Raw genomic sequence first — 12,410 nt, forward strand, 5'->3', positions numbered from 1 at the left:
ATGGTCACAATATTTCTCCTCACAAGTAGGACATCTTATAACAGCATCTCTTGCACATCCTCATCACAGATGGTTTGTCCTGGATTTTATAGACTTACGCCTATAGAAACTTAGCTTGAGTTTATTAACATCCTTTTTAGCTTCACGAGCATCTTTATTTTTGTTTTTTAAACTTTTTTGTTTCTCTTTCTGCTTTTTTTATTTGTTTTAACAGTTTTTTGATGGGTATACTTGTAAGAATGCTTGAGCTCTTTTTTCGCTTATTCATTTTTTCTCACGTTCATATGCTTTTGGTAATGATATGAAATTAAAATCACTAACCAACTTTTTTGCTACTTTGGAATTATCATTTGCTTATTCCAAAGCAGATGGTTTTCTACTACTGGGTCTGACAAATAGCATTATTGTTTCATTGCCATAAAAGTTTGATTGCCAACAACATCATGTTCAGTAGTTTTTGCAACAGCAAAGTCATGTTTGCTAAACAATTGTGGATTTTCAAAGCTTGTTCTCACATTTAAACCCATTAACAGCATTTTCAAGCTGCTGTAAAGTTGTGTTGCTCAAAAGACCATCAATTTTTTGGACCCTTGCAGTAAGTATCTGCACAATACACCTAAATCTAAAGCTTATGACTAGTGGAGTTAAACTAAAGAAGAATTATTATATACTTATTATATACATTGTTTTTAGCCGAAAGTCAAGGGAATGTATTGTGCATAGATGTTATCGTTACCCTGGAATTTAAATATTATTAAGCTTTTAAATTGTACATCTACAATGGGTAAATTCATTGAAAGTTGTAGAGTAAAGCTTCTAAGTTGAGAATTTACACTAATTGAATTCATTGAAAATCATGCTAAAAATTGTGGGATGCAACAAGAGTTAAATATCTTTGAAACATCACATAGAAAGTCACCATGTGATTGCATTGGTGGAACAGTTAAAAATATGTTTAAAGTGCTGATCATCATATCGACTTTTAAATTCTAAATGCTGCAGTAATTTTACAATTTTTCTAAATACAATATATTTGGCATTCACTTCTAATTTTTAAAGGGCGAAACAATTTTTTCAAACTGCAACTGTTTAGCTCCCCAAATCAATAATTCAAAAACTTACAAGAAGTTTCAATAAATTTATTACCATCAGTTCAAAGCAGGAATAAATCTGCTAATATAATACGCTTGACTGCATTAACTTTGGTACCAGAAAATAAAGACGCCCTTATAAAAACTCACGCATCCTAATATAAATAACACTTTGTCACACTGGCCAAGTAAGATTGTCGTTGGTTTCATAAGCTCGTATCCTGGTTATGATATAAAAATCATTATCTTTAAGGGCGCATTTACCAAAATAGACATGGTTTGTCCAAAATCCAATCCTCGTTTTATCATTTTTTCGTTTAAAGCGTTGTTTTGAACAAAAAGTTGACTTACTAACAGGAGCAAATAATGGTTTTTCAAAAAATAATTTTTTATAAAATTTTTAATAAACTCTAAAATTATTATGTTGAATTTTAAAAATTATTGAATATTTAGTTAAAAGTTATAAAAACGAAATTAGAAAAGTCAGTTTTTGCAAAGGGTATTTTCACAATAATAAGGACTTTTATCATATTTTAGGCAGAAAATGTGACGGTAGAGTGCACTGTTTTTTCCTTTTTTTACTAAATTTTAAAAGTAAGGATAGTTTATTTTAGTGAAGATTTTTATGAGGATTTTAGGACAAAAAAATGTCTTGCTGGGGAAAACGCTTAGTTTGGAATGAGAAAATGACTAAAATATGACTAATTAAAGAAAAAAAACTATAAACAAATAAAAAATGTTTTATAAATTTTTGAAAAACTCTGTTTCACTTTATGAAAATTTCATATTTGGTTAAAAGTCATAAAAATAGCCAAAATAGTGGGTCTTGTTTAAGTTGTTTTTCGGGAAATTTGTCGTTTTTTCATGCTTAGACACTGAATATTACCGTAGGGTGCACCGTATTTTCCTGTTTTCTTTTATTGAGGTTTAAAAATAAGGGTAGTTGATTTTTGTGATGAATTTTATGAGCAATTTGAATCTTCAAATAAAAAATAGTCTGAAAATGTCTCGCGCGGAGAGTCCGCTTTTTTATACAAAAAATGACTTCAATATGACTTTTATTATGAGGAAGAATTATAAATACCATATATGTATGCACACACACACACACACACACACACACACACACACACACACACACACACACACACACACACACACACACACACACACACACACACACACTCACACACACATATATATTTATACTTTAAATAAGTTTAGTATTCAATATGCTGAACTTAAATAAAACTTTTAACTTAGTTAACAAAAAATCGCCAAAACAGCTTAACCCGAGTTTTATAAGTGATTTTAGAAAATAATATTTTCCTTAAAACAGTAGGTGTTAAAACATTAGCTGCTAAAGTTGTTAAAATTTTAACCTTTGTTGTCTAATATCTTTGTTGTCTAATATCTTTGTCTTATATCTTTGTTGTCTAAATCTTTCACAACTATTTTTAAATAATTTTTCACAACTATTTATAAATAATCTTTCACAACTACTTATAAATAATCTTTCCCAACTACTTATAAATAAGTGACAAGTATGACAATAAAAAATTTCTTTGATTATAAAAGTGAATTATTAAGGTCATATATTATCAAGAAAAATTGATTATATATAAACTAAAATAAATATTAAAAGTTGTGAGCAAATCATGGGAACCTTTTTTAAAAAGAGTTATATCAAATACAAGAAACACGAAAAAACCTCCCTACCTTAATTCGTTGATACGTGAAAGGAGTTGCTACCCTCTGAACTTCCTATATACACACTTCGATAGGCAGTTCTATAAAAACTCCAGAGTTATTTAATAAAAGAAACTGTAAAAAATGTTGCATTTTCCGTTATTACCCAGTGGCAAAAGGCGAACGCTAATTTTAAAGCTTCTATTTTTTATATATATTAATAAACATTATTAATATATATAAATATATAAACTTGAAAAGTTTCATTTTTAATACCTGTGAACAAAGAAGAAACTAAAATAATAGTTAATATTAAATCTCGATAAAATATTTGATATTTTAAATTGTAAGTGTCAAATTTATGATTGTTAAGAGGAAGCAAAGTTATCTGTAAACAACAAGCACACATTACATGCAACTTCTCTATGGAGAATAAAATTCCTATAATACATATTTTTATATTAAAACTGAAAGAGATAAAGTTGGTGCTAAATAATAACTTCAAATATCTTCTAAAGGTATGTCTCAACACAACAGACAAATTTTCAAACTATTCTAAAACGAAAACGTTTTTAAAGAAAAAGTGTAGAGAGTATTACAGCAAATAAGACGTTCAATCAATGATTTTTTAATGACTGAAGATGAACTTACTTATGAAGAATTCAACACAAAACATAGTACTTCAAGTTATTCAAAAGTAAAAAATTTTAAACATAGCACTAAAAGTATTTAAAATGACGCCAGGAACCAGGTGGCAAGTTTTTGTTTCATTTAACACAAAAAAAAATCAAATAATAAAAAAAAAACACTCGAACATAGCTGCTAATCAATTTTAGTTAAATGGACGATTCAAAATGGCGTTTACAAATCGATACAAGCATTAGGAGGTAATTTAACAAATTTTAATACTGGATGGGAAGGAGGAGTCATACAATTTGTTGCATCAAAAAATAATACAAGGTTAAACTGGCTTATATGCGCTTTCATACTAATGAACCCTCAAGCATCTAATAGTTAAACTAAACCTAGGAAAACTGCTGGATACGGTTACAGATCCGGATGCAAACAAAAACTTTGAAAAAGTAACTTTAGGTGAATTACTTATTAAACTGCCAGACAAGATATATAAAAATTTCTTAGCTGATCACGTTTACGGAAACAGAATCGTAATAGCAATAAGATTTAGAGTGTTACCTGAAAATTTAATAAACCTTGAATTAGGTCTTGTTTCTCATTCCAAATGGGTTACAACAGAAAATCGTTTCTATAGATTAGGGGTTTCAATTCACTTTTTAATAAAAAAAAAACATTAGAAACTTGGGTTTAATTTTGAACTTATAGTTGTTGTGTATTTTTCTTGCTGGTTTCAAATAAAGTTAAAATTTTCCGACGTAATTACGCCAATTCGTACTTATGCCAATTAGCATTTATACTAGTTTTTGTAACTGCTTTGCACTTATGCCACTTCACACATATGCCAATGTTTGCAAATTTATTCGGCGCACTTTTTACTTATGCCAGTTGTACAACTGTTTCGCACTTATGCCAATTCGCACTTATGCAATTGTTGCAAAATCTTTTAGCGCTCTAATACCAATTTGCAATTAGGGTAGATTAGGGTATTATGAGCACCTTAAGCAAAAATTGGAATAATTTCAAAAATAATTAGGCTGGATCCAAAATTTTTGCGAATAAACAATATTTAGGGATCCCTTCTCATGATCCACTTAGATATTTGGGCACCCGAAATTTTTTCTTAAAAACACAAAGGTTTTAAAAAAGTCAAAAAAGTGCTCATATTACCCAGACCACTTGGTAATATGGTTTGGTAATATAGTACCCAGACCACTTGGTTTGGTAATATGGTACCCAGACCACTTGGTAATAATACTTTAAATTAGCTCACAAAAAAACAATAATTTTGTAAAAAAATTCCATCCTGACAATTAGAACTAATTTTTGGAATATAATGATTCGTTATTAACAAAACTTATCATTAAAAAATCAAATTTTAAGCCACTTTTGTTGAAACAATACTACTATGTTTTCCGCAAGAAAAAAAAAAAAATTAGTTCGTTTTTTTTAATTTTATCAACTCAAACCTTTGAACGATAAAAATTCGACTTTTTTGGATTTAAATTACAGAAAAATATTTAGTATTGTTAAAATATTAAAAAACTTTACTATATTTTATTTTTATTCAAAAAACAATTAAAACCACTACTTTTTAGGACTTTAAACTTGGTAATTTCAATGAAAATCACTGGGTAATTTGAGCATGCTCATATTACACAAAAATGACATCTTTAAATAAAATCAAAACAAAATATTTCTATGCATTGTTTTTTAAGCCAAAAAGGATTGGATTTTTAGCTAACATATTTTTCTTTATGAAAAAATTTATTTCATTATTTTAGCACCAAAATTTCGCGGCACAGATGCATTCATGCGCGATGATATTATGCGCGATGATATTATTATAAAATCTTTTTGGTATTTGTTAAAGTAATTTATTTTCTATAACAAAAAATTTAATCTAAAAGAAAAAAAAAGGAAAACTGCGACCCCTCCCCCTCCCATAGTGAACGATAAAACCCGCCCCTGGTTCGCCCATATGTAAATTTGAAATAAACTTTATCAAAAGTTATTTTACTTCTCTATAACTCATTGTTTTATTAACTGCGTCATCTTTTATCTATAAGTAAATATTATCAATATTATTGGCATATATCATCAACAATATTATACCAACAATCTACAAAACGTAAAAAAAAAAAAAAAAAAAATACAAACTGTATAAAACACGCATGTAAAATTATGTATGAGAAAAGAAGGAGAGCATACTAAACTTTAAATGAGAGATATAAAAATGATAAAGCAAAAAAAACTAAAACGCAATTTTAATCTTGCGGAATAATATTTTTAAAAATTTAAAATTCAAATAAATTTTACTAATTAATCTTAGTAGTTACAAATTTTTATCTTTAATGTATTAACTATTAAATGTTTGTATATATTTCTAAATCTTTAAATATTTAAATTTGCAAAATAGTTGTTGCGAAAGACCTTTGCTATTGTTAAAAAAAATTACTATCTTATTATACTAGTAGTTTATTTTTATAGCTATATATTCTTGTGGTTTCTTGTAACTTTTTTTTGACAATTTTATTATACTAAGAGACTGAATAAAATGTTTAAGGTATTATTGCATTTCTTTTTCCCATTTCTTCTTTGAATCCTAGTCTGTTTTTAAAAGTAATTTATTTATTGATATTTGCAATGTAAAACTCATCTGTAGTTTATTTTGTTTTATCAGCAGCGAAATATTTTTTTTTTTTTTTTCTCTGTTTTAATATAATATAAGATTTTACAACTTCGTAATATAAAATTTCAATAAATAAAATAAGTAAAACAGATAGGGGCTCAAAGAAGATGAGGATGACAGTACGTTATCGCAATCTTTTCATAGAGCCCCTATAACAAGATTTCAAAAAAATATCGTAATATGTTACAATATGCGTAATAAAATTTCAATAAAATATCGTAATAAAACGCGTAATTCGCAAATAAAATTGATAAGCAACCAACAAAAGTATCATTAACCAAAAACGTTTCTTATATTTTAAAAATTTCTTTTTTTGTTAAAAACTTGAATGAACTTAACGAATTTACCGTACCTTTGAATCCTTTTTGAAAAGTATTCCATACTTTTGGACCTCGATATAGAATGCTGTACTCTGAATATTTGTTTATTATCCGAGGCAGTTTGTATGTGTTGAACATATTCGCTCTAAGATTATAGCTATCATTTTTATTTATTTTAAACTTGTTATTAAAGCTTATAGGAGAGATATTGTGATTATAACGATACATGAAAATTAAATGCTGGTAGATATTTATTTCAAACACATTCATCATTTTCATATCTTTCATTAAGGGCTTAGCGTCTTCACGCCTATTTTTTGAGTAAATGATTCTGCAGGCATGTTTTTGAAGACTATAAATTTTTTTAATCTTTGCCGCTTGAGTACTTGCCCATGAAATGTTTGCATAGCTGATGAGGCTATGAATTAGCCCAAAGTAGATTAATTTAAGACTATTTTTATTGGCGTAGGAGCGAACTCGATACATCAAACCTATTATTTTGGTGATTTTTGACTGGATATATATTATATGTGGAAGCCAGGATAATTTTTCATCAACAATGATTCCTAAGAATCTTATATTGGATTGCTTATTTACTAGTTTATCATTTAGAGATAGGTTAGGAAACTTGAGAGGAAGATTTTCTTCTTGTGTTTTTTTGTGAAATAGTATATACTTTGTTTTCTCAGCGTTAAGTGAGAGTTTGTTTGCCTTAAACCAGTTGTTTACTTTACACAATTCAATATTCATGTCTGCATATAATTTCTTGATATCATTGTTGGTGAGAAATAAGTTTGTGTCATCTGCAAACATGACCGAGTTCATTTTTAAAGATGCATTACAAAAGTCATTTATATATATTAGAAAAAAAGTGGACCAAGAATCGATCCTTGTGGGACTCCACATATGACATTTAATACTCCAGATTGGATATTATTTACATATTGTTTTCTGTTTGTAAGATAGCTTTTAATCCATTTATCCAAATCCTTTTAATCCAAATATATTTGTTGTTAATAAAAAAAATCAATAACAAAAAGATAATTTTATTGTAAACTACATCAAGAGTTTTTTTATGAATTCATTAAGGATGATGATTATGATGAAGGATTATGAATTCATTAATGTCATTAAGGTCATAAACCTTGAATCAAAACATCGAAACTAGAGAAAAATACAAAAAAAAAATAGACATGATAAATATGTTCAATAACAGGGTAGTTTTATCACGGGTTAAAAAACTTCTCTTAAAAGATTATTTATTGCTTTCTTAACTAATAAATATTTAATGTTTTCCTCAATCATTAGATTATTATTAATTGTAGTGCCAATTAGTGACACATTATAATTAGTGACACATTATAATTAGTGACACAATATAATAAGTGACACAATATAATTAGTGACACAATATAATTAGTGACACATTATAATTAGTGACACATTATAATTAGTGACACATTATAATTAGTGACACATTATAATTAGTGACACAATATAATTAGTGACACATTATAATTAGTGACACAATACAATTAGTGACACATTATAATTAGTGACACATTATAGTTAGAGGCAAAAACTCTTATATTGTTTATTTTTAGAGATTGATTTTTTGAGAGCAAAAAATGTTGTAAACTGAAGTCACTAGCATTAAAATTTTAGTATTTTTTTTCAAAAAGCTTTATGAAATATTGTTTTAGTAATCTTTAAAACTGTTACCGTTATCTTCAAAGCAATATTACGATATTATACAAATATTTTCTATTGCTACTGTTTTGTTAAACAAGTTATATGATTAATAAGTTTTGGTTTTCCTTATTTGCAGCTTTATGAAACGCATTCAGTTTATTTAGTTTACCTTTTGTTAAAGTAAATTTTAGTATGTAATAAATTTTTATATACACCCTGATATGGCAGGCAATAAAGATTATTATCATCAGCTAACCTTTTGGCATCATAACTGTTAGGATGCTAAAAATGATCTAGTTGTAAAGGTATCAAAAAACACAATCAAATTTAATAAAAATAATTGGTAGATATCAAATGACACAATGGAAATTATAAAAAACAGTTGAGGGTATTAAAGGTATTAAAAAGCACATTTGAACGGTTATGTTAAATTTGTATATTAAGTTTGGCAACTGCACAAATGAGAGATTGTGCAATTGCACAAATAAGATATGTTAAATTTATATATTAGGTTGCGCAATTGCAAGATTCGAGCAAATAGATTTATTTTTTCAAATTAGAAATCTTTCTTAAAGTTTTTCCAAAAAAAAACAATCTTTTTGGAAAAAAGTTAACTTGTTGTTAAGTGAGAAAAATGATAATATAGGCATTTATACGGATACAAAGCTCTTTATTTGCTTTAGTTCCATTTTACAGCAGATTTTAATGATTTTTTTAGTTCTGTCAAGCTAATGCTATAACGCACAAAAATACTGATATCTAAAGTCATGCAGTTTGATGGTCTGTGCACTGTAATTCATTTTTTCACAGAGTATTTAGCATTTATTGTTTAAAAACTAAGGGTTTTTAAAAGTGCGTTTTGTCCATAAAGTGTTTCAAGCCATATAAAATTCAGTTTTGACTAGAGTGTTACAAGTCATCTAATACAGCATATTGCATAATATACAGCATATTGCATAATATAGTTTTAGTACATAAAACACAGTTTCCGTTAGACTTTAGATTATATTGTTAATACTGTTTAAATTAAATTATTTAATTTTAAAACCTTTTCGTGGTATTTGTTTTCCAATCGGACCTTTTTTATAAAGAATACCCGAGTTAAGTTAATGTAATCTACAAATAGAGTGCTCGATAAACAGAGCAATAATAAATCAATAAACACACTTATCGAAATTTATTCTACAGTCTGTTTCAACTTTTATAGACTATATATATATATATATATATATATATATATATATATATATATATATATATATATATATATATATATATATATATATATATATATATATATATATATATATATACGTATATATGTATACATATTTACATACAGTCGTCCCCCGGTTAACGAACTTAATTCGGAGTACGAACTAGTTCGTTATCCGAAAAGTTCGTTAACCGAAACGCGTTTTCCCATAGGCCGCCATTAAAAAATTTTTAATTAGTGGATTTTGCCGAAATAATGGGGGAAAAAATTCAAAAAATTGTTCAACTTGATAAATAAAATAGGCAAAGGTGAAATGATTGAAACCTGAGATTTATGCACTTTTAAAAATTGAAACAAATTGAAATTGTGCATGAAAATTGCTTGTCAAAGTTTTAGAAAAAACTAAAAATTGAACATGAACATTGCTTATCAAAAAATGAAAATTCAACAAGAAAATTGCTTGTCAAATTTTTACCAAAAAATTGAGAATTGAACTTGAAAAATGCTTGTCAAAATTTTACGAAAAAATTGAAAATTGAACATGAAAAATCCGCACAACCATTCACCTCCCAGGCTTCCATGACACTCACAAAACTGAGGGGGAAATGCTGGACGGCGCGCCCGACCTTCACGCGCGTGTGCACGCCATTTGGCGGTCCCGGTTCGTCAACCGAGTTCCGGTTCGTTAACCGGGGGAGGATTTTGGGCAAACTTTCGGTTCGTTAACCGAAAGTTTGTTAACAGGGGGGTTCGTTAACCGGAGGACGACTGTATCTTTATATTTTTTTTTTCACACACTTTACTTTGGGTAACAATAATTTTGGTCTGTATTGCAGTTTTACATTTTAATTATAACTACGTAAAAACCAACTTCTACCCCATTTGCTCAGAGCCATGACTAGGTTACCTTAGACACGCCAATTGGGAAAGGAGGAGGGTGCAGCAAAATTAGGTAGCCCAATTGGAAGGGGTGTTTTGCAAAGTAAAGGAGTTTTTTCTTTCTTTTATAGTAAAACCTATTGGAAAAAGTTTTAAGACGTTAGGGCACCAATGGCAAGTTTGTTAAGTTAAAAAAATTGGTAATTTTTAAAATTTTTATCTTAGTGTTAATGAAAATAATGCAAACAAGCAATAGTTTTGGAAAAATATCTCATCGCGAAGTTTTTCTTGTTAGAAAAAGAATTGGAACAATACCTAATACACAATTGTCAACTAAAAAAACTGTATTTCAATATTACCATTACAGAGATCTTATGCTAAGAGCTGATTTTCCAAACATTTCCTCAGTTAGTATAGCTTCATATTCTCTTGATGATTTCTTTACTGCACAATGTGCTGAAATAGGCGGTTGGCTCCAAAAAAGTTTACCATGCTTTGTTTATGAGGTGAAGAAAATATTGCAAAAAGCAGGAATTCCTTTTATTAATACTGACAAGCATATTAGGTTTTTATAAATTTAAAATAATTTTAATTTTTAGTTTAATACAACTTAAAATTTATTTTATATAAGTAGCGATTATAAAGTCATACAATTTTATATATTTATAATAAATTACATTTATTTTAATGCATTTTTCTACATTTGTTTTAGAGAAAAGATTGTTGACTTAGAAAAGAAGAGAAAAGATTTAAACAAACACAGGAACCGTTTAAGTACAAATTTAGTTTTAAAAAGAGAACAGTTTTCAAGAATGCTAGAGGAGGTATTTGATGTAAGTCAAAAGAATTGTGAAGGTATTATTATGAAAGATAAAACTAAAGATATAAAAACTAGAAGAGAAGATGCAGATTTTCTTAACGACCAGAAAGGAGCGCGTGTTCAGAAAATGTTGGGTAAAGATAAAATTTCACAAAAATTTTATAAAAAACAAAACAAAAAGAGAAATGATAATAAGAAATCAAAGAACAAAAGAGTCCGTAAAAAAGCAGAAAGAGTTTGTTACTAAGAAATATGAAAACACAACAAAAATTTTTAATACTTTAGATGATAACCAAGATGAAGAGTATCTACAGCCTTCTAGAAAAATTAGAAAATCTAATGTTGTTCCTCTTATCGTTCCAAAAAATATAGGAAAAGATTTGGCTCCAACAGCATCACGATATGGAATAAGTTCGACTGCACTGAGTGCAACTCTTGTTTCTCTTATAAATAATAGTTCTAGAACGACAGATGATTTTTCTATTTCTAAACGAAGTATTTTGAGGCAGAAAAAATTAAGTATAAGAAACACTGCCTGTAATATTAAAGACAACTTTATTACATTGGCTTAGGGTAAAAGTCTTAGTGTGCATTTTGACTCAAAAATTATGTTAAAAATGAAAGAACTTGGTAAAGAAAAAGTTGAAAGAATAGCTGTACTAATCAGTTTACCAGATCTCTCAGAATCCCAACTTTTGGGTATTTTAATAGTGAAAGATGGCACTGCTGAGTCTCTTGGGAAAGCAATTAAAAAAACTTTACAAGACTGGGAGCTATTTGAATATGTTGATTGACTTTCCTTTGACACCACAGTTACAAATACTGGTTGGCTAAAAGGAGTCTGTACTCTTATTGAGCAGTGGAGAGGAAAAGCTTTAATTTGAATGACTTGTCGTCATCACGTTTATAAATTACATATTAAGGAAAATATTGAAAAAATCATATAATATTTTTATATTTATTTATATATTTAATTATCAATATTTCTTGATGAATTAAATGCTTTATTAATAAAATTTATTTAAATGATTTGAAATAAATATATTTTAGCACTTTTCAAATGTTCTTACTGGTGGTAAAACTAGCGGACCAAAGACTGAGTTACTTTATAGGCTGAAGGGTAATTGGAAATCGATTCTTGAAAAGAAGATAAATTATGATAACCTAAAGAGATTTGACTCAGAAAAATTTTTTTTTTTTTTGGAAAAGCAGGTTGGTTTAATTGTCCTATTTAGATTAATGTGTTTAATTATAAGTTTTAATAATAAAGTTTTTTGAAATTTAGGCTTCTGAATCATTAACATTCCTTCAAAATTGCCTAGATAATGATATATTTCCAAGAAATGACTACCAGTATTTTATACAATTAGCAGTTCTT

The 12,410-nt window shown here is 27.8% G+C and overlaps 1 protein-coding gene across 1 annotated transcript; it reads left to right on the forward strand.

The window, feature by feature from the left end:
* The first annotated feature begins 10,324 nt into the window (after positions 1-10,324).
* Positions 10,325-12,254, forward strand: LOC136075487 (uncharacterized). The gene is made up of 2 exons (XM_065788844.1): positions 10,325-10,777; positions 10,925-12,254. Exons 1-2 carry the CDS (start codon positions 10,443-10,445, stop codon positions 11,277-11,279), a joined length of 690 nt encoding a protein of 229 aa, XP_065644916.1. The 5' UTR covers positions 10,325-10,442; the 3' UTR covers positions 11,280-12,254.
* The last annotated feature ends 156 nt before the right edge of the window (positions 12,255-12,410 follow it).

The sequence above is a fragment of the Hydra vulgaris genome, chromosome 01 (genome assembly GCF_038396675.1).
Source record: "Hydra vulgaris chromosome 01, alternate assembly HydraT2T_AEP".
Taxonomy (NCBI): domain Eukaryota; kingdom Metazoa; phylum Cnidaria; class Hydrozoa; order Anthoathecata; family Hydridae; genus Hydra; species Hydra vulgaris.